At 41.3% G+C, this 21941-nt stretch overlaps 4 protein-coding genes across 4 annotated transcripts; 3 read left to right on the top strand and 1 right to left on the bottom strand.

Annotated features, from left to right (window-relative positions):
* Positions 1–2317: 2317 nt before the first annotated feature.
* Positions 2318–9304, top strand: zgc:153615 (uncharacterized protein LOC777747 homolog). Its single transcript, XM_044018183.1, has 7 exons — positions 2318–2450; positions 4150–4259; positions 6300–6420; positions 6506–6712; positions 7268–7391; positions 7919–8012; positions 8127–9304. The coding sequence occupies exons 1-7, from the start codon at positions 2421–2423 to the stop codon at positions 8176–8178; spliced, it is 738 nt and encodes a 245-aa protein (XP_043874118.1). The 5' UTR covers positions 2318–2420; the 3' UTR covers positions 8179–9304.
* An 81-nt stretch (positions 9305–9385) lies between these two features.
* On the top strand, positions 9386–11939 carry zmp:0000001127. The gene is made up of 7 exons (XM_044018555.1): positions 9386–10427; positions 10512–10663; positions 10753–10839; positions 10960–11001; positions 11151–11273; positions 11472–11516; positions 11621–11939. The coding sequence occupies exons 1-7, from the start codon at positions 10409–10411 to the stop codon at positions 11762–11764; spliced, it is 612 nt and encodes a 203-aa protein (XP_043874490.1). The 5' UTR covers positions 9386–10408; the 3' UTR covers positions 11765–11939.
* Positions 11940–12509: 570 nt separating this feature from the next.
* On the top strand, positions 12510–15952 carry zp3b (zona pellucida glycoprotein 3b). The gene is made up of 8 exons (XM_044040626.1): positions 12510–12979; positions 13553–13668; positions 13760–13863; positions 13940–14117; positions 14199–14316; positions 14464–14549; positions 15250–15515; positions 15769–15952. The coding sequence occupies exons 1-8, from the start codon at positions 12545–12547 to the stop codon at positions 15810–15812; spliced, it is 1347 nt and encodes a 448-aa protein (XP_043896561.1). The 5' UTR covers positions 12510–12544; the 3' UTR covers positions 15813–15952.
* A 2244-nt stretch (positions 15953–18196) lies between these two features.
* LOC122780248 (ADP-ribosylation factor-like protein 14) lies at positions 18197–21692 on the bottom strand. The gene has a single exon (XM_044043123.1). It carries the CDS (start codon positions 19648–19650, stop codon positions 18925–18927), a length of 726 nt encoding a protein of 241 aa, XP_043899058.1. The 5' UTR covers positions 19651–21692; the 3' UTR covers positions 18197–18924.
* Positions 21693–21941: the final 249 nt, after the last annotated feature.

Genomic DNA, 21941 nt, shown 5'->3' on the forward strand with positions numbered 1-21941 from the left:
CACTAATGAAACCTTTGAATATGAAATTAAAGCTGTCAAATACACAAGATCCTGAGCATTGAGTTGCATGCAACTGCATTTACTTTATATGGTGACAAAATACTGCGGTTTATTGAAACGATCTCAATAGTTACCATGAAGATGGTTAATCTGTATTAAAGTAGGGTATGAGTACTAATCTAACGTGCTACAGCTCTACAAAATACTGTGCACACGCAGTCTGTTCCTGCACTTTCACTTGGCTCTTTACATGTGACAGATGCATGCGTTTCCTGCAACAATGCAATTATAAGTTTTATTTTAAGAGCGCATGTGAATTTAAGATGTAAAATTATGTTAAAACAAACACCGAAACATGTTGAAATAAGTTTGTTACATTAAATAGACCATGGATGGTCTGACACTGCCATTTTTGTAGTGGTCAACAGTAAAAACTGTGCATCTCCTCTAAATATCCTCAGTCTATCTTTGGCTATATTTCCAGCCAGAGCGCTAAGCTCCTCCCCCACAACTGGCATTTCCCCTCCAAATAATTTGTCTTCATGCAGGATTATGATGTGGACATGGAAGAGGAGGGAGAAGTGTTTATACGAAAGGCCACAGTGGGACACTGGTGGGAGGACTGTGGAGATGACAACTGTGATCCACCACACCAGAGAGGAGGGAGAGGCTGCATGGTCAACAGTCGCAGCTGGGCTGAGGAGCTCCAGGATATCTTTGCACCTCAGGATGTAGACTGTTACAGGAGAGGGCGAACCATACTCTCCAGCATCTCTGTGAGTCATTTCCCTTATCCTGTTTGAGCCGCACAAGCACTGAAATACTGTCCGTGTATCCTCATTTGTTGAGACAAATTCCACTGCATCTCTTAACCAGAGAACAGACATTTAAGGGTTTAGCACAACTCCAGGTTTCTTTGAATGACAGATTTGAGAAAGGAATAAAAAGTCATTGTTTACTGATGATGTAAAACAAGTAAACGTGAAATAATTTGCAGTATAGTTTAGCTACCGTATCTGATTTTAATGGCCTGCGAGAAATGACAGATGACAGATGATTTAAAATGATAGCGTTGTTTAAAGGAGCCTTCCTGCATGGAGTTTGCTTGTTTTGCCCATGTGTACGTGGGTTTTCTCCAGGTTCTCCAGTTTCCTCCCACAGTCCAAAAACATGCAGATTTGGGGATTAGGCAAATTGGACACTCTAAATTGACCGTAGTTGTGAGAGTGCATGGTTGTTGGTCTCCCGTCACCCCCCGCGCCCCTGTGGAGGATACAGCAGTAGAAAATAGATAGATAGATGTTGTTTAACGGGCTAGTAAAAATTATTAATGTTTTGGGTTTCCTAGCCTTAGAATATGTTATTTGTACATACTTTTGCTTTAATAAAGTCCTCCATCTTGTTTCTATAGCAGCCTGAGTGGACAGACCAGCCAAAGTGTATATGTCTCATTTTGAAGACACATACACATAAACCTGATCTATAAACTAAATGCATGCATCTATATCATTGGGGGACGAGTAAGCTGGTGGACATTACTGTTGATGATAACGTCCTTTCTTGTACACAAAGGCCACCATAGATCTCCTGGGAGCATGGGAAAGGGAGGGGGAGGGGGGTGAGTGAGTGACAGAGTCCTCCATGTGTTGCAATCTGCTGTTTCACCATTTGATGTCATTAATTCTTACACACTGGACCTTAAATCATCCCTTCGCTGTCACACGGCACCGTAGGGAACACAATGTGTGTATTTGTATTCCTGTGTACGCACATGTGGGCACGTGCACTGTGCTCCTCCTTGTTTCTCTTCCGGCTCATCACACTTGTGTGTGATCTGTGAAGTGGAAAAGGGGCGGGCGGGCGGGCGGGCGAGGAATTCCTTCAGGAGGCAAAACAAATAGACAATGTGTAATTAAAAATCCACAGCTCTGTTCCCCTGCCACGTCAGAGTGGCTGACATTTTTTAGAGGAGCATTCGTTGATCAACAGCGGCCTCCTTCATGATTTTGTGTTCCAGTTTTGCGGTCTCATTTATTTATTTTTTTAATCGATTCATCTCTTTTGGGGACACAGGAGCTGCTATTATGTGTTCCTTCCCTTCTAGTATGAAGCAGAGTCTGAGAAAGCATGTGAGGAAGATGGAGGAACAGATAACAGATCAGCAGAGCTCCCCCCTCCTCTCTCTCTCTCTCTCTCCCATCATCCTTCATTTTTCTCTCCTCCTCCACTTCCGCCTCTACCCACTCTATCCTCTCCGGTTCTCACATGAACCCCCTCCCTCTCTCTCCTGCTCTCTCCTCCCTCCCTCCCTCCCTCCCTCTCCTGCATGAAGCTGCAGTATATGAGAGGGTCTCCTGGGTCCAGCTTCACTGCAGTGTAGAGAAAGGCACAGCGTCTGTTTCAGTACGATGCAATAAAGGATGGTCCACCAAGAGAAACGCATTTACCAGGTGTGTGGGTTTATGTTATGTATGACACAGTGTGTAATGTGTATCATATGTATCATATATTATTCACAGGTATACATGATAGGTATCCATCATGGGTGTGCTGCTGTAAAGGAATCAGCCATACTGGAGCAGATGTGTGGTTGTAAAGGGAGAGGGTGTGTGTTTTTTTTTATTTGCTTATCTCTGCTTTGACACCTTTTCCGTGTCGATTCCATCTTGGCACGATTGATGTCTGCTTTGTTCTGGTTTTCCTAAATGGAATCATCATGACTGAGTGTTTTTACCATATGTGATCACATCAAAATAGGCTTTGTATGAATGTGTGTGTGTGTGTGTGTGTGTGTGTGGATAAGCATTAGGCCAAGCGTTTGTCTAAAAGCGATCAACTGTGATTTATGTTCTTACATCACAGCATCATATCATGATGAACCACAAAAAGCGATGTGTGTGTGTCTCTGATGTTTTGGGTTATTTAGGGAAGTGGCTTCTCTAATCTTGGTGGTGTTATGGCTTGCTTGGTGATGGGGGTCTGCGTGTCATCGACCCACATTTCAGAATTTGGCACAATACCATAATATAAGATACGTTAATAGAATAGAAAAATGTTGTGCAGCAGCATTTAATCGGTTATTTAATATAACAATATGAAAATACCATAAAATAGTTGAATAGATGAAGGTAATTCAGATGAAGTGAACACGACACAGTAAGAGAATCATTTTACCTGGGAATGGAGGAGTCGAAAAGGGAGCAGAGGATGAAGGGTATCAGAATCGAATCAGGACATGGAAACTTCTGGATGCTGAGAAATGAGTCACCAGATAAATATGAGCGGGATTAAGAGAATGTTAAGAGAGTGAGAAGGTGTGAAATAGTAGAATGGCACGGCATTTTTAAATCATTTTAGTTAGCCAAAAAAGACCTTCGTCGGAGCCTTGCAGCAGTTATCGTCATGTGATTGCAAGAGATTAACACTGAGCTTAAAAATTTATTTATTTATGTATTTAGTTATGAGACGAGAAGGAGAACAAGGTGCATTTAAAACAAATATTTAAAAATTGTATACATATTCTGTCTGATGTGTGGACTGGAAAAAAAAAGCAAAAAATATATTCTAACTCTTCTTCCATTTTGAAAAGGTTAGGATAAATGACACAGCAGGTCTATTTCATGCTTTGCCGTGTGACTGAATGATCTTTTCTCATTCATTTACTCATGGGAGCCGTGCTCTATCCCAGGATGCATTGGGTGTTAAGGCAGGAGACATCTCGGACAGATTGTTGACACATGCATTACATTATTATATTATATGCACTGTATGTGATATTGTCTGGACCAAGGAGAAAAGGCACCTGACCTACTTTTAAAAACATGTTTTATTTGATAATTTAATAATATTGTACAATAATAACGACAGCTGGATTATCTTGGTGTGTGACTGGCCATAAATTGGATTACAGGGCTTTGCTCATGTCTTTCCATCTACATTTTCTCTGCACAATGGATTCTTATCCCTCCCTTTTCCTTTAATCCCCCTTTCAAAGCGGCCTATTAATAGCTCAGATTTGAATATCAGTTTACACACACCCATCTGAATTATTTCCTCCAATGTGTCAAGCGGAAATACAGCCAGAGCACCTTTATTCAAACTCTTTGTATTTGTGGATTTTCTTTTTTAACATGTTGTTTCTGACAACAGGCCCAGAGGAATGAGAGAGAGTGCATCAGGCAGAAACTCGCCCTTGGCAGTTTCTATGACGACGAGCCCGTCATCTACACCAGCTGCAGCAAGAATGGTCCTTCCTCTCGGTGGGTTTGAGTCGTGTGCGGGTGTGTGTGTGTGTGTGTGTGTGTTTATGTGTGTAAACATGTGTGTTACAGTTTGGTCATGAGGATGAGAGCTTGTTTTAGCCTCCGACAGGTGACACACTCCATTCTGGGAACTGTGGCACAAAAGTGGAGACCTACTCCAACCTAATATGTTGGTGTGAAACCAAAAGTATGAGTCTAATCATCTTTGTAGCGACTAGGTATCTTCAAATTTGGCAATTAAAAAAAAAAGTTCAGTAAATGTGAAACAGCATTTTCAAATAATCTGACGTAATCTGAGATAATGGATGTCATAAAGCAGACACCACCAGGCCATTGTGGTATTTTGGAAAACGTATGGTTTTCCCAGGACATAAGTCCCCTTTTTTGTTGCATATGTGAAACTGAGCTCTGTCGACATGGCAAACGCAAGCAGGGATTTAACAACCAGGAGAGGGAGCTGTTCAATAGCTCACTACATTTAACAACTGAGAAAGAAAAAGCAAAGCAAACACCGGAATTCCCTTGACCTCTCACCAAAGTGAAAGATTTCCTGAAAAGCCACAATCATATTTACAGTCAGGCCGAGAGAAGTGACATTGGGCTGAACAATACCTTATTGACTTTGAGCAACGGAACAAAGATGTGTGAGTGTCAGAAAGAGCTGGCACCGAGGGGGCGGCGCCGTGGTTAACCTCTGATGAAACAGAGATTACCATGCCTCGGCGTCATAAATCAGACACATTTGCACGAAATTCTCTCAAAAATGATACAGAGAGGTGATTGTCTGATGCCAAAATGAAATGTCTCCAGTAAGAAAAAAAATAACTGTGTTAACCATAGTGTGATAAAACTGAAATGTTGTGCCGGGCTTCATTTTCAAATCTCGATGTTAATGCACCAGTGCTAAAGCATTATTTGTTTCACCTGGGACATGTAGTAACCATTATGCAAATGCTATTCACAAAAATTGAGGAAATAATTGCATTTTTGAAGTATTTTTTTTATTGGTGGACACACAAAACATACAGATACAAAATCCCATCTGCCTTTCATCCCATTGGGAAAAAAAAATGCAACACACACACAAACGCACAAAATGGAAGATTCCCACTGTTACAAAAGCTGCCATAGCCATTGCTAACCAAAAAAAAAGAGTAGATGACAAACATGAAATCAAACGAAAGGGAATCATAGCTCATATTTCTTATCAAAGCATATGACGTCCTCAGAGACACACACACACACACACACAAGCTCTGGAAACTTTGCATTACATCACACACATGTTGGTTAACCATGAAGCCAGTACTCTATTTTTTTTTCATTTGAGGGGGTGACTTAAATCATAGTGGCTGCCTTTTAAGGAAGTACAGATTTATCTGTGAGCCAAACGCTGAAAGAAGTGGTTCCTGTTATGAGTCCAGGGCTATGATTGGTCTTAATGTGTCTTGCCCAGATGTTAAGGAGGGCCAGGCCTTAGTTTGGGTTGGAAATTCCAAAACAACCCTGTCCACACTGTTTGTTTTTGTGTATGTTATTGTTCTTACCCAGTTGAAGTGTTACTTTTGGTTATTAGGTTCTTTCAGAGTGTCATGATCAGGAATTCAGTCAATTGCCTTTTTGAGCTCTTGTAGAAACTGAGGTCAAGGTTTTGTTGTGACTGCTGTGAGGGACCGGCTTTTATGTTTGTCAATCTAATAGTTAGGGATCACAGTTGCTTTTGTTTCTAGTGGATGAGGTCATACCGTGTGACATTTCTTATGTAATTATTGAAGGTGTCATTCCAAAATTGATCCTATTTAGTCATGAGAGCATCACTGAAGTCAGATTGAGCCGTGACATTCAAATACTGTATACAGCATTGTCTTATCTTAACTAAAACACAAAAAGAAGGTTAGGGTTAGGGTTACAAAATCTCTACAACCAATCAGTAACTGTCCTCACCTCTGAACAGGGTTCATTAAGACTGAGACATTTTGAGAGTCTCTTATTGAACTCTAACGTCTCCTCTCGTGTTCATTGTGTATTTCACCTCAGGCTGCAGCAGAGTGGAGTGAACCTGCAGGTGTGCTTCGTCAATGACAGCAATAGTGACAAAGACAGTGATGCAGAGGACAGCAGGACAGAAACCAGTCTGGACACACCGTTGTCACCTGTGGTAGGAACAGTCTCGCCCCCACCACTCTCAATACTCTGCGTCGTAAACGCCTGAGAATACCGTGTAACGTATACTTCCTCCCCAGAGCAAGCAGAGCTCCTCATTATCAGACCGTGACACAGCGGAGGAGGACTCAGACCCGTTAGATGACTGCAGCGGGTTCTGGCAGGTGCAGCGGAGACTGCAGGAGGAGGCCAAAGTGGCTCTGGCTCTGGCTCGACCCATGGCTCGCATGCAGGTCGAGGTGGAGAGGCAAATCCAAATGCACAGACGTTCACCAGTGGCTGACTTGGTTAGTCAGTGTGTGTATATGTGTGTGTGTGTGTTGTGGGGCTATACAAATGAAGTAAAAGTGAACTGAGCTGCTATCATGGGAAACACAGTACTGATGTGGTAATTGCATGCTGCGAAAGTCAGTTGGGGTTTAAAAGTGGATGTGCATGTGACCACTCTCCCAGATTTCCTGAACAAGATTTCAATTTCTAAATTTAGTCAATATTGGATCACTCAGGGAGATTTCAGTCACTAACACTGACATGAAAGAAATTCTCAGGACAAAAAAAAGTTCCATCCAAAATGAATGAAGACAATTGCCTTTAGGCCTGGCAGTGTCTTCAGTGGAGCAGCTCCTGGAGCTTCTGCCATGTTCTCAACTTCACGCTGCTCTCACGTGGGCAGATCTTGTGAGACCAACAACGTTACTCCTGATAGAAGCAAACAAAAAGGCTTTTTTAAAAGGCTTGCGCAAACAAAAAAAGAACACACACTTTAGTTTTTATCCACATTGTGAGCTGTTTTGCACACACTGTATATAATCTCCTTTCTGTGTGTGTGTGTTTCTCTGTAGCTTCCCCATTTGCCTCACATCAACGAGGGCTTGATGAAGAGGAATTTGAGGCGAGGAGACATGAGAGACATGAGTCTTGGACAGCTGCAAGTCATCACAAACGACTTACACTCACAGATTCAGAGTGAGTAACACACACACACACACACACACAAACATACAGTGTATGAAACAGACACTGTTATGTGTATACTATGTATTATTATTTAGTGGCTAAAGAGAAATATGTTTTAGAAAATACTGAATTACTGATTTAAATGCACTTTAATGGCTCTCAAAATAAAAAAAAACAATATACAAAATAAAAACTGAGACTTGAAAGTGCTCTGCTCACTCCTGCCTTTCCCAAGTGTTTCAGTGAACTACGGTGGCCCGTGCAAACCAGAAAGGATGATTCTCTTCTTTGTCTGTGTCGTGGTTTGTCCTTTCAGGCGGCTGTAGAAACATATAAAAGGTTTATTCTAAACCTTATACACTTTAGAGCTGAAACTATTCATCGATTAATAATCGATTACCAAATTAATCGACAACTGTTTTGATAAACGATTAATTAATAAACGAGCTTTTTTCCAAATGTAACGCTCCTGACCCATCAGATAAGTCCCACCAATGCTTTAGTCTTGATTATATTGCATCTATAATTTTACCCAGGTTTAAATGAAGAGCTTGTGCAGCTGCTGCTGATGAGGGATGAGCTGCATGTGGAGCAGGACGCCATGTTGGTGGACATAGAGGACCTCACCAGGTGACGCTCTCATATCGCTGTCTGTTCTTTGTCTCACAAGCTGCGTTTGGATCTTTACTGGACATCTTATCGTCATCTTCTTGTTTTCTTTTGTTTTTTTTGTTGTCATTACAGGCACGCTCACAGCCACCATCGTCACCAGGCAGAGAAATCTCTCTCGAAATAAAACACCCACACCAACCCCCCCCTCAACATGTGTCCGTCTGCACGTCATCCGCCCTGCTGCTGTCACCAGTGTTACTCATGAAACTCCATCTGTGCTGTTCCTAAAGAGCTGAATACGGCACAAATAGTTATTATCGCATACACAGTTGTGTTGCACTATACAGGATGTTGTTGAAGGGCAGAGGAGCGCGCCGCTTCCACACACAGCTGGGGTTGTGCAGGCTTTTCACTTCCACTCAGCATGATTAATCACAGCACATTCCAGAGAATGGAAACTCTTGACTTAGTTCCATCCCCAACACTGATTTACCTCTTGATTGATTTTGCACAGTACACTCATGTATGCCGTGGTGTGGACTCAAAATGAAGAAGAGAGTCCAGTCTTCTCTACATTGGCCCCCGTTCACCAGTTTCACTAGAAGCACTGTCATCACCTTTTAGCACTGGAATTTACCGTCTTGAGCTACTGCAACACAAAACAAACAAAGAAATAAATAACATTATGCAGCTTAGCTTCACCGGTCTTGAAAAGATCATACACAATTGGCTGTGACAGTTTCCACCCACCTGCTTTAAATGCTGTATGTATTTAAAAAACAAAACAAAACATTTGTATTCGTCAAATGCGGTGGTGACACTTGATACTCAACCAAATGAGGTGTGGGTTCAAAAATGATTTGGGCTCCACACACAGAGGAAGAGACTGAGGAAGCATGCAGACATGAACAGCCTCTTAATAAAAATATGCAACGATGTGATTTTTGCTATGCTCAATTTACCAATGCTCATCAAAGTTGAACATGAAGAAAAAATAAAAGTATAAGACAAATATATTAATAAACTAAAATAAGCTATATCTATTTTATGTGTTTAAAAGGTTTATGGACATACCGTATGTAAATGGTAAACTTTATTGAAAGGACAAGCCTTGTCGTCTCTCTGTGTTTAAGTGTGTTCACTAGAAGCTTTTCAAGAATGTCAGTCAATCAACACAAAGGGATCTTTCAATTCCTATTGTTTGCTCCATGAATTGCTCCGTCAACGTTCCGTATAATGATTGTATAATGATTGTAAAAAAAAAAGAATAAATAAATGTTTCACTGGTGTGAACTCCATATTTCACAAGACCTATTTTGCATTGCGTGTTCCGATTAAATCTGCCCACGTTGACTCTTACTGTAAAAGGAAAGAAAAGTGAGTGGAGTTTCTCTATGCTTTCACACTTCTGTTGACACTTATGCAACCTCTATGTTCGGCATGCCAACATGCACATTCTAAAATGCACCCTTACTCACTTACAAGTGAGTAAGGGTGCTGTCACTGTGGGGACAAAAAGGAAACGTTGTTACATGCAGTTGGTTCAAAATAAACCGCTATTGATGTATCATTAAAAGAGTTCATTTACTCTTTGGAAAAATTCAAATTTTGTCATTAAAATATACATTATTACATTCATTATTTCAGTGAATGGACTGCAACAATGAATGCAAATGTGGTGGGATGATCAGAACTGAGGGATTGGAACTTATTGAAGGCAACATAGCAGATGTTTAAGACACCTACAAATACCTTGGAATCCCACAAGCAAATGGTGACCATTGAAGGGGTCACAAGGAGATCTGCCACAGCCAAATATCTACACCGAGGAAGACAGGGCCTTGAGAGTCAGATGAATGGTCCGAAAAAGATCCAATAAGCCAAATGAAGAGATACAGGCCACTGACCACCATGATACCGTGCAGGACGGGTAGAGGACCTTAGCATGGAGAAGACACAAGACTGGGCAAGTGGTGAATTTTATATTTTCATATATATATATATATAAATATATATGTATATAATTGTGATCATTGTTCAACTAAAATGGTGATGGTGATGGAGAGTTCAGTGTTACAGATGAAAATGAGAGTACTTGCACGCGCTTTCCCCTTTGGAAATGTCAATGTCAACAATGAACAGTCATCAGATCAGTGTGAAGCTGCTGCACAGTTACTTCATCACTGATGTTTCACTTAATGTTAATTCCAGTTTCACCAGAGCACTTGGTGCTCTATATGGTTGGAAAAGGAAACTTTACTACCTTGACCTTGCTCTTTCAGGTTCAGTGTCAACACACAACTGTGATAGGGGGGTGGGGGGAACCCCCCGTGTCACTCTTCAGTATAAAACACAAGAATGTCTGAGCTCAGTTAGACTCAAGAAGAAATCTGTGTAAACACTCCTCATCCAAGATGCCGCTCATCAAACCTTGTGAGTATGCAGTAACTGAATAATGTTTATTCAATTTCTTTTCTTTTTTTATATAGTTATATATTTTTTTCCTCTTTGCGGCAGACTTCACTCCAGCGCTTGTGCTCCTGGTGTTCAGCTCCTCGCTGTGGCACGTCGCTCAGCCCCTGCCAATGAAGAGCGAAGGGTTGATAACAGAATCCTGTGTCTTATATGCAAACACTCTCCTTCAGAATATCACTTTTGCTCTCACACAGGTAAGCCTCATTCTCATTCTCTTTAATCTGTCTTTAATATTATGATTTCAAAAAGACTCAAAAAAGACTTTTTTTGGGGGGCGGCACAGAACAACCTGTTCAGTGGAATCGATTGCTCAAAGCAGAGTGTGGAGCTGAACACAGAGACGAACACGCCGTCTGTGTGTGCACCAAAGGTACATATGTAATGAAATATGTACAGTATTCCAGGAAATTATGGACACATAGCATATTATATGTATATTATATGTTGTTATATGATATTATATGTATCAGTAACTGTGTTTGTCTCACAGGGATCAACGTGTTCTGGAATCACTACAACAGTCTTTGATCAGGTAGGTTAAGTTCTGTCTCTTACGACAAAACTCTAGCTTTATTATAACTACATAATGTTGTCACTTTTCAGATTTTGACATAAATGAGAGATCATTTGCGCCAAGGTGTACACATTCAATATAATTAATGGTGTTGCTTTGTCATCCAGGAGTCCTGTCTGAAAAACATTGTGCAGGATTTGGATCACTACTACAAATTTCTGGCATCTCATCTGGACAGTAACAATTTGCTCAAAACAACAGTTCTGTTCAGCCTCAGAGAATTCATGGAGGTAACTCGTTTTACACTTATATGAACCAATAATATCAAAATATATGACTGTTCAATGAGTGGCTGGTTAGATAAAGGGTAGTCAGTGTACCTAACATTTAAAATAAGATTAATGTTAAGGGTTATACAGTAAGAGGAGGACATTGTGAACACTGGAAATCAGTGTGGTGCTTTAACGTCAAACCTTTGCTCTCAACAGAACTGCTTCACACGGTCTGCGTTCACAGATTTGACCCTAAAGCAGGTAAGTGACGCTCAGCTTAAGTGGTTTTTACACTTGTAGATACTTATTTTAGATGCTGTATTACAGTAATAAACCCTTAATCATGACTGCATCTCATGTTAAAGGATGTTGAAGACCATCCGAGCACCTACGATGAAAGACTGAGCCTCTGCAAAGTGTTAAAGGGCTTCCAAATCCGCACCATCACTATCAACAGGGTGGTTGGATATGTGCACTCTGGAGATCACACAAAACCTGTTCTCCAATAGATTCAGAAAACTACACAGAACCACTTTACATGCACATTCGATAATGTTACTATCCCATTATCTAGTATTGACAGATAACATTTACGTCTAGGGACATATTTATGTTTTATAGGATTTTATATTTAACATCAAAATGGTGTGTTTAAGTACTTTGTTTAAAAAGTGCATTTCCAGATTGTGAACTATTTATTTATTCATAAACATTTTTGTTTATGTTATGGACTATTTATTTCCACGTATTTATTATTGTAATATTCTCTACACTCATTAAATAAATACATTTCCTGCATAAATCCTGCTGATGTGTCTCTCATTTATTCAGTGTTGTTGGCTTTAATGAAAAGAATCAATGGTTGCAGTGTCACAGCACTGTGCATTTAGCCAATTAAATGTAAGGTTGTAAAGGCAAAATGCAATGCTTTGAACGTTGGACGGTGTAGTGTATACAAGTTGGACTGATATGCTGTTGTAGTGCCACCTAGTGGGAAAAGTAACTCATAGCACACGTGCCTGCACCACAGAACCTCACCACTCATGTACACACAATTAGAAAAAAGTAAGTAAATATTGTTATATAATAATAATAATAATAATAATAATAATAATATAATATTGACTATATATGTTGTATAATAACTATATGTGTTAAATAATAACACTTTAGTGTTGAAAGTTTGTGTGATTTTTGTGAGTAGTGCCAGGTGTGTGAGAGTCGTTTTAATTGCAATCAGCGTTAGGCATTTACACCTGTGGTGACGTTTTCAGCGGACTCGCCCGAGGATGGACCTGAACGCGCGGAAACCCTTTGCTTGGTGCATCATCGTCTTCATCTCACTTTACACATTCGCAGAAACCCGGTTATTACAGCACAGCCGAGGCTCGAGCTCAGCAAGCGTCCGCACGCCGACCAGCAGTCTTTATCATCCAAACATCCAGCCCCAGGTGTCTGCAGCCAAACAGCAACAGCAGCAACAACAGCAGCAGAGCGCGGGGCTCAGTGTGCGCCCTCGGCCCATCGTCGTCAAATGTCACCCGGACTCGATAGAGGTGGTGGTGCAGGCTGACATGTTCGATACAGGCCTTCAGGTAGACGGTCATCACCTGCGCCTCGGCCCTGATTCAGTATCTGAAGAGGGTTCGTGCAGGGCAGTCCCGTCAGGAGAGGCCGAATTCACCATGAGGGCTCACCTCTTGGACTGTGGAACGAAACTCTCAGTGAGCACTGAACTGTTTTGTGTTTATGGAGTACAGACGTCTATTTCTGCCAATGTGATGCCAAAATAATGGCCTAGTTAAAAATATAAGGGTTTTAGTGTTGGCTTTCTTTATTTTTATTTGTTGTATGTGGTTATCTTGCACTATTTACAAATACCATGTGAAATGACAAACAGTGGGTCTTGACTCTTGTCCTTGAAAAGATAATATTGAAACAATTGCAAAGTATAGTTACTTACAAACTCACAATATTGAGGGACATCTCAAGATAAGCATGTACCGATGCAAAAGGAGTATTTCAAAATAATGAAATTACTGACCTAAAAACCTTGTATTGAGATACTCATCTTTTCAGATAGTAAGTCATTATTTTGAGGAGAAAAAAAAATTATTTTCCATTTATCATTTTATGGTAGTGAAATGTTATTCCATAATGAACAGCTCGAGTGTACAGTAGTTGTAGAAATTCTTACCAATGTTTCATCCATATTGTGGATTTCTGTTAAAATTAACACATTATTTTGTTATAATTGCTGTTGTAAAACTTTCTGAAGAACTGGCGTTCTTTTCCAGTCAAACAAAGAGAAGATTATCTACTCTACTGTCCTGGTCTACTCACCTGAAACGTCATCCGGTAGTCTGCTTAGATTAGATGGAGCAACGATTCCAGTGGAATGCCATTATGAAAAGTAAGCATATTTTGTCATAAAAGTTGTTTACAGATGGATCTTATTGTGTTATTTAAACATTGTTGAGAATTCTTCTTAATGTTTATTTCAGCAAATATGCCGTGGATAGTTTTTCTCTGCTTCCCAAATGGATTCCTCTCGTCTCCACGACATCAGCTCAGAACCAAGTGGATTTCAATTTTCGACTCATGACTGGTATCTACAGAGTGTTCGTGGATCTTCCCCATTGTCTTATGCAACATTTGAAGTAATGCTTTATCTTTTTTTTTAGATGACTGGCAGTTTCAGAGGGGAGCTCACTCATATTTCCTTGGTGACCTCATTCATTTCGAAGTGTCTGCCATCATTGGTAATCACTTGCCCCTGCGCGTCTACATCGACCGCTGTGTTGCTACACCGGCTGCTGATGCTGAAGGAACCTTAAAATATGACTTCATCGAGCATCATGGGTGAGCATGACAACATTTTTAAAACACTTCAATTTAGCAACCTTCAAGTGATGATGCATACTTGTTCTCTGCTCTCTACAGATGTCTTACTGATGCTTACCTGACCAGCTCCAGCTCCCGTTTCTTACCAAGAGTTAAGGAGCACAATTTGAGATTTCAGATGGATGCGTTCAGGTTTTCTCAAGATGCCAGAAGCCAGGTGGGTGGCTTGCCTGAGTTTTCAATCAGATCTTCATTGTATTACAATCTTATGGCTCGTCGCTTTGTTCTGTTCAGTATAGAACACCTAACTGGTTATTTTGACTGCAGTATATATCTATTTATATTTCACATATCTCTACCATAGGTCTACATAACCTGTCACATAAAGGCTGTTCCTATCACATCAACAATCGACTCACACAACAGGGCCTGCTCTTTTATTGAGAAACGGTATAGTATTATTCAATTTTTTTTCCTCCGGTCATCTGAAAGTGGAACTCTGCAACTATTTTGCCTGAAAACAACAGCTACAGAATCATGTTGATGGTACACTAACCAGGAGACTGGTACCCTTTTTCTCTCCCATGCTGAGCTCCAATCTGTTCCTACAAACTCTGCAATCTATCTGATAGTTGGCAAAAAAGTCAAAGCTTGTCCTGTGTGTTACAGAGAGTGTTATCAATTATAGAAGTCATGAGCGTGATCATGAGGAATACATAATCCGGTTTCAGCTCAGTGAGTGGAACACGACAATCGTAGACTGTTTTCTGTTCATAAATAACTAGCTATTTTTTGATTTCCACCACACACTTCTACTTAAGCTTCATTAAATAACAGGCATGAAAAGTAGGTTGTGATTAACATTTATTGCATGAAAATGTCTGAACCTTCCCCCACATGAGGGTCATGGGGGTTGCTGGTGCCAATCCCGTCTGACAGGGTGAGAGGCAACCTAGACAGGACACCAGTCCCTCCATTTAAAAATAATATTGGATGTTACAAAAATGGCAATAACATTGTCTGAAATCTTATATTTCCATCTTTAAAAGTGTGTGTGTGCTCTAACAAAGTTTGGGAAAGTGCTTCAGTAAAAAAAACTTTCCACTCGTCATTTTCATTTAATTACAAAGAAACTTCCCTCCATGTCCAGATGGCAGTCCGTTGATGGGAACGACCAGGCATGCACAAGCTGCGATATCTCCCAACCATTTGAGGAGCCCTCCCCCACAGAACCCCCCACATCTCCAATCGGCACCAAAGCCTGGTCCATGAAGACTTCACAGGAAAGTTTAATGCAGAAAATGCCCGAACCAGCCAATTATGTCCATTTCCGTCCAGGAGGGCATCACAGCCAACGCGGCAATCTTCATCAGTCATCTTCTAGATTCATGAAGAGGGCGACAGACACAAATCTGGGTCTGTATAACAAATATTTAATTTACAGTATTTTTATAAATCTAGCGTTTTCAAAATCATGTCTCTTTCCCTAATTTATCCTTGATGGAGAACAGGCCACACAAATGCAACTGATTTGTTTTAATTGAATGATTAACTGACTGAATTATATGAATATACCATTAAGATTCACTGAACCATTAGCTGAAAGATCCTTTCAGAAATCCATTTTAATGAGCCCTAATGTGACTTTATTTTTATTTTTTTCTTCCAGAGAAAACGATGCAGCTGGGGCCTCTTATTGTCCTCCCATCCTGAAAATTTATATCTGGGGAAAACCAATTCCAAAACTGCACTTTCAACAAAGAATGAGACCCTGGAGAGAACTCTAGAGACTGATGATGGGGGGGGGGGAGGGCTTTAGTCTCATTAATGAACAATACTTAATAAGTTACAGCTGTTTTTTTTTTCCTGTAAAAAAAATAAACTTTATTTTCCAATATTTATTTTACCACATAAAATGTGTGCATGTATCTGTGTCATGCAAAAACACATGAACATAGATATCTGATCTTTACAAAAAAGCCCACATCCTGTTGTTCTTGGCCAAGAATCTGATATGATTTTAGCTAACAATTTAATTAGTATAGGATTTCAAGCACTCAGACTCATTAGGCTCAAGCTTCGAAATGATGTGTTTGTTTTTTTTTAAATGCACAATAGATACTTTTGCCATCCACCCCGATATATTAGTCAGACACAATACTGAATATTTTGAACCAAGGAGAAAAGCAGGTATGCTATTATGGAGCACTTTCCTCCATTACCACCCACGCACTACTTGTGTAATCATATAATTGATTAACCATTGTGAGCACATTTAATGGAATATAAAAAATGTCATGGCTGCCACATCCTGAATGATTAGTCATCCTGGTTGTACTTAGTAAATGTTTACTCTTGCTGTTGTGTGTTGTTTGAATGTGTATGATCATTGTTTTTGAATAGGTTCATGGAAAAACTGCTTATTGCAAACAGTTATGAGTAAAGAAAGTATAGCATCAGTGTTTTTCCATGTGTTGTTGCCATCTACCAAGCATTTCATGAGGAGAGTCAGAGAGAAATCTTTGGTGACAGACTGAAGGGAGCTCACTGCACTTAGAGCCTCACATGTAGACCGCTGATCAGCCGGAAAGGGCGTGTCCAGAGCTTTTAAGCGATGACCTGGCTTGACCTCTGAATGTACACAAAGCGGTATTAATATTGCAGATGCAAATGGAAATCCCTCTGCTACTGCCAGCGAGAAGATTTAAGATGTTTGCCTTTAGATGTGTCAGCACCACGGACAGCGGCCACAACAACTAGGTGCGCTGTCCTTGTTGCTGTCCGTGGTGCTGGAACGACAACCGTGACATGACAAAGCGACTCCCCGGGGACTTTATTCTCGGTGCTTCCGACGCGACTATTGATTTTCTTGGCGCCTGTTTACTTTCATATTAACCAACAAAGCCAGTGCGTGTAAGCCAGTGTGCTGCTGAGTGTGGAAAGAACTGAAATATACTTGGGGGTTAATAGACCTAATGGAGTTTATTTATTTAAATATTTTTGCTAAGGTAGTGGATCACAAACGCATTCATGTATGAGTGAGACAAGTTGTGTTATATTCAGTTCGGGAATACGTGGATGTTTTTCCTGGACACGCAGTGTCCTCATGATGGCTCTGCGTCAGCTTTCTAACCACAGCATCCTTCAGCGTATTATCGTCAACTGAGTGATCTCGCCCGCATCCGGTTTCCCCAAACGTCTCCATCGAGGTTCGAGGCAGAAAATCCTCACTTTTTGAACAAAATGGAGATGTTTATCTACAGATACCAAGTGATGTCGGTATTCACTGTTTGCTTTCTTACGAGCACACTTGTTTTATCCATTCGAAGATGTGGACAAGACATTTGCCGGGATGATCACGTCTGCTGCGCGCAGGGGAACGACACCATCGCAGTTACCTGCTGCAAACAGTTCGACAATACTTATTACAACATCGCCATGGTCACCCGGAAACTTTCTGGGGTGCTCATCATGCTGCTTCTCTTCGCTGTGGGATACTTTGTCCAGAGAGTGTTGTGTTCTAGGTCCAGGCAGCTCACGCCGCCACACAGCGGACACCCAACTGTTACCACATCACAAGAGCCGCTCGTGGAGAGCTGCTTACCGGACAGCTCCATGCATCCAGCCCCAGCCGCTCTGCTGCCCTCATACGATGAATCCAAACGTCTGCCCACATATGAAGAGACGATGCGGGATGGGAGCAGAGGACAGCCGGGCACTTGCTTGGGACATTCAACATGACGAGGACGTCGCCCGAATGCAGTGCAGCGAAAACACTACAGAATGGAAGTATGAGATTCCATTTTATATCTCTTTAAAATGGACATTAAAGAAAACATCTATACCAGAACGTTGATTGCACCGTAAATGTGTCAAACCATCAGGTTTGCTTCTACTTTCTTTTGGTATATGTAGTAGACTGATTGACCTGCTTAAAAACATTTAAAATTAACCTTAACTATTGAACTGCAAACTAAAAATGTCTTATCAGGATTTAAAACAGCTGAGGGCTAAGGAATGTATTGCATTAAGTCATCGAGTGACCATGATAAGTCATCAGAGATTAAGGAAACATGTGAAATTGAAATAGGCCCAACAATAGTACTAGCAGTTTATTTGCAGTTTAAAACTGAATTTACAAATTCAGCATATGTTTATAGTGGAGAAATGGAAGTGTAGCTCCTCATCGATCTTTTTTCGGGTCCTGAAAGATTCCATTGTTTCTGTGATATAAATGCTGTGTCAGTGCCCGTGAACCGAAGCGTTTAATGTATTTGTCAATGGCTGTGTGAGATAATCAAATTCTGTTTAATTATTGAAAGCAGGTTATGCATACCGTGAGTGTCCATGGTACTCATCGGTGCTTCTAATGCACCATCGTCCACGTTGTCTGGTGTCCATAAGAAATGTGTAGCCTCATATTTTTACCCAATTCTGTCGTTGATTTGTGTATAGAATACAAATAGTGAGTTAACATTGTAGTGCATAACTTTTATATATTAACAAATGCCTGTCAGAGACAAATCATTATCAAATGAGTTCATACAATTCTGGTTAAGCCGATCAGCTCCACACAACTCACAGCAGGCTGGTGGAGCTGAGCACATGGTGAATTTCCTGTGCTGCACACAGGAAGTGATTTGTTTCATGTCAAGACAACAGAAAAACAAAAAGACCGAGCTAGTTAAGTCAATCAAGCAACCCTGATTAGCACTTTGATGCACTGCAGCTTTAAATGAACTAATGGCTATGTTTATGATTGATTGTTTGTATACCAGAGTTTAAATGCGTGTTTCCACTGAGCTGCAAATCATATGTAAATAAATCAGTGTCTGCTGCTTGCTTTTAAATAGTGCACTGTGTCCTTGATGTTTTCCTTCATCGCGCCAGGTTCTGATGACAGTTTGACCATTTGGACCACTCGTTTGAAGGCATCTTCCACTCCAAACCCCGTGGATGCGGAACAAGGCTGGACGAACCAGTCCCGTCCCGAACAAACCTTCTTCAGGTTAATCTTGTCCTTCATTTCCGTTGCAGTCAGAGCGCCGTGCACGTCCTGTTTGTTGGCGATGAGAATAAGCGGAAGGCCGGACAGAGGCTCGCTCGTCAGCGTTTTCTCCAGCTCCCGTCGCGCCTCTCCCAGACGCTCCTGGTCCGCGCTGTCAACGACAAACACCACAGCTGCCGCGTCCGGATGGAAACTCCTCCAATGCTCGCGCATACTGCCCTGACCACCCACATCCCACAGTATCACGGCGATGTTCTTGCCCTTCTTCTTCGTGTCAATCGTTTCTACGTTGAAGCCGATCGTGGGGACGGTGCTCACACTCGCATTATGTTTCAGTTTATAGAGGAGAGTGGATTTCCCCGCGTTGTCCAGGCCCAGAAGAAGAACGTGGGCTTCAGGTGGCTTGGATCCTCGAAGGCCCATTGCTACGTGGGGAGGTGAGACAGTCAGCTCGAGGTGGGAAGTCACATCTTCCTCATACAGTACCTCGTTTTGACGCAGTGTTTGCTCAGTGCGTTGCCCGGTGTTTAATAAATAAACCATTTGCTCCAGGAGGCCAATAACTCACAGATAAAGAGCCACGCCAGGGAGCAAAGTTTGCCCCTGACGTTGGTGCCACGTGATTGTGCACTGTAAAATACACCGTTGTAATAAAATCAACAATGTCCATCCGTATTTTATACAGTGCATGTGCCATTTTTATGCAAGGGAAGTGTTGTCACAATGCATTTTAGGAAATTGCATATAAATATTCAATCTAATTAGGATAAACCCACTGTGATCTATCATCTGTAAGTGCACTTAAGTAGCTATACCCAATGAAACCACATAGATTTGAGGTATAATAGTTTGTGAAATGGTATGTGTTACAGTAACACTAAAATTTAACATCCATTTCATTTAGGACCAAATATACTCGTTTAACACTGGGAATGTTAAACTTGCACCTAAGATGTGTGTTTAAATAACAATAAAGGAGTTCAATTCAACACTGTTTCAGAGTAGATGGGGTCTTTGGTCGTCTTTATCACCTCAATTTGCTGTGAAACGAATGTAAATCTGAAACCTTTAGTAAAATCGTGAAATACAGTGCTTATTACTTACTTCCTCATGAATTTAATGTTCACAGTAACATGATACACAACCTGAAGTAATATGAACATTGCAGTCCTCAAGAACCAAAGAATAACAATAAAAATGTTCTCTCTGAAGAACACACTTTGGACTCTTCACATTTCAGTTCAACATTAAAAAACAGTCAATTCATTCCATCTATGAGATCGATATTCAACATCTGATGGATGTTATCATCTTCATATTCCCCACATATTTCTGTAAAACCCAGATGACTCCAGAACTCCAATAAACAACTCAGTTACTGAAAGGCATTCTAATGTTGTCTTAACTCTCCACTGACCTCCACACGTCATACTTAAAAATGTGACCAAAAACAACCAATACACCATAAGACATCCGTTAAATTAAGTGTGCAAAGGGAGTTTAAGTCAAATAAAACCAAAGGTAAATAAATAAAAGTCAGGCACTGGAGGAGGAAGGAGGCAATGGACCCTGATGTATAGCAGAATGGCGGCTTCATCCAAAAGTGGAAGGTCCAACTCTGACCAACTCTCAGTGCTAACTGACACCTGTGTTTCATCTACTCCACATTATTCTTGCACGACGAATGCTACTTCATCTTCTCATCATCTTAGTATGACAGTGTCACATTTGACTAAATCAATCAATTTCAATGATGATCCAATTCTCCTACGACGTCGCAGATACGATAGAAATCCACCTCGACTCCTGGAGGCGCAAATCACCGCCATCCTGCTGCTGCAGCAGCTGGGAATCAAGACGCCAAAGCTTCAGGGCGCGCAGAGCATCCGATCACGAGGCGCGTGGACTTCATTTCGTCGATGAATTCGTTTGAAAGTCACTCAGAGATTTGATACTATCAGGATCTGGTCCAGTTCTCCTCCGGCTTCACCCACACGCCTCCGGTTGGGTTGTCCATCACGTACACCAGCCCACTGTTGTCACAGCGGCTTTGGAGCCAAGAGCGGGATGGCGACTTCTCCGGTGCCCGAGTTGAAGACTGGAGACAGATGGACTGAGTGGTCACCTTCTTCTGAATGTGGACAAGAGACGCTGAACATACGTCTGTTCTCTGATCCATGTCCACTGTGACAACGCGATGGAAAAACACTCTCGTCTCCACGGAGGATTTGGAGCCTTGCTGTCCCATACTGCAATCAAAAATAATAGCGAGTCCAGAGACAGAGTAGATCTTTTAAATCGCTGCTTTTGTATTAGTAGTTGGTCCAGTGCCCCAAGCGCGCGCTTATAAAGCGCCAAACCCCATAAAGATCGGTTTAACAGTTCCCGTAAAACTCTTGTGTGACGCACTTGACTTCGTGGTTACGCTGCAAACACTGTGCGCGTCTTGAGCATTTGTATCAGTACGTGTCCCAGCTATTCCGAGTCTCTGCACCTGGTACAGAGTGTCACAGAGTTGGCACCGTGCAGCAGCAGCAGCGAGCGCATCCGAGCTGCAGGATCTCCAGCAGCGCGCACTGTTTCGCACAGAGAGCTATTTGTGGTCAGGCAGAGACATCAGAGACACTCAGAGGACGTCACGTGGTTTTCCCCCTCAAAGCTATTCTCAAAGCTATTCTGATCTCATCTTATTTGTTGACCTCTCTGTGATTCCGGTCATGGCAGACAAGATTGAGATAGATAGATAGATAGATAGATAGATAGATAGATAGATAGATAGACGGACAACTTTGGTTTGTATTATCATAAAGCTAGAAACACACATTGTTGACTTC

The sequence above is a fragment of the Solea senegalensis genome, linkage group LG1 (assembly GCF_019176455.1).
Source record: "Solea senegalensis isolate Sse05_10M linkage group LG1, IFAPA_SoseM_1, whole genome shotgun sequence".
In the NCBI taxonomy this organism is placed as follows: Eukaryota; Metazoa; Chordata; class Actinopteri; order Pleuronectiformes; family Soleidae; genus Solea; species Solea senegalensis.

Coding starts and splice junctions, on each gene's coding strand:
- zgc:153615 (XM_044018183.1), top strand. CDS start 2,421: ATGGTCCACCAAGAGAAACGCATTTACCAG. Junction 6,713..7,267: donor GTTCACCAGTGGCTGACTTG/GTTAGTCAGTGT, acceptor GTTTCTCTGTAG/CTTCCCCATTTGCCTCACAT. Junction 7,392..7,918: donor CTTACACTCACAGATTCAGA/GTGAGTAACACA, acceptor AATTTTACCCAG/GTTTAAATGAAGAGCTTGTG.
- zmp:0000001127 (XM_044018555.1), top strand. Junction 10,664..10,752: donor TCACTTTTGCTCTCACACAG/GTAAGCCTCATT, acceptor GGGGCGGCACAG/AACAACCTGTTCAGTGGAAT. Junction 11,002..11,150: donor CTACAACAGTCTTTGATCAG/GTAGGTTAAGTT, acceptor TTTGTCATCCAG/GAGTCCTGTCTGAAAAACAT.
- zp3b (XM_044040626.1), top strand. CDS start 12,545: ATGGACCTGAACGCGCGGAAACCCTTTGCTTGGTGCATCATCGTCTTC. Junction 13,864..13,939: donor CAATTTTCGACTCATGACTG/GTATCTACAGAG, acceptor CTTTTTTTTTAG/ATGACTGGCAGTTTCAGAGG. Junction 14,118..14,198: donor GACTTCATCGAGCATCATGG/GTGAGCATGACA, acceptor TGCTCTCTACAG/ATGTCTTACTGATGCTTACC.
- LOC122780248 (XM_044043123.1), bottom strand. CDS start 19,650: ATGGTTTATTTATTAAACACCGGGCAACGCACTGAGCAAACACTGCGT.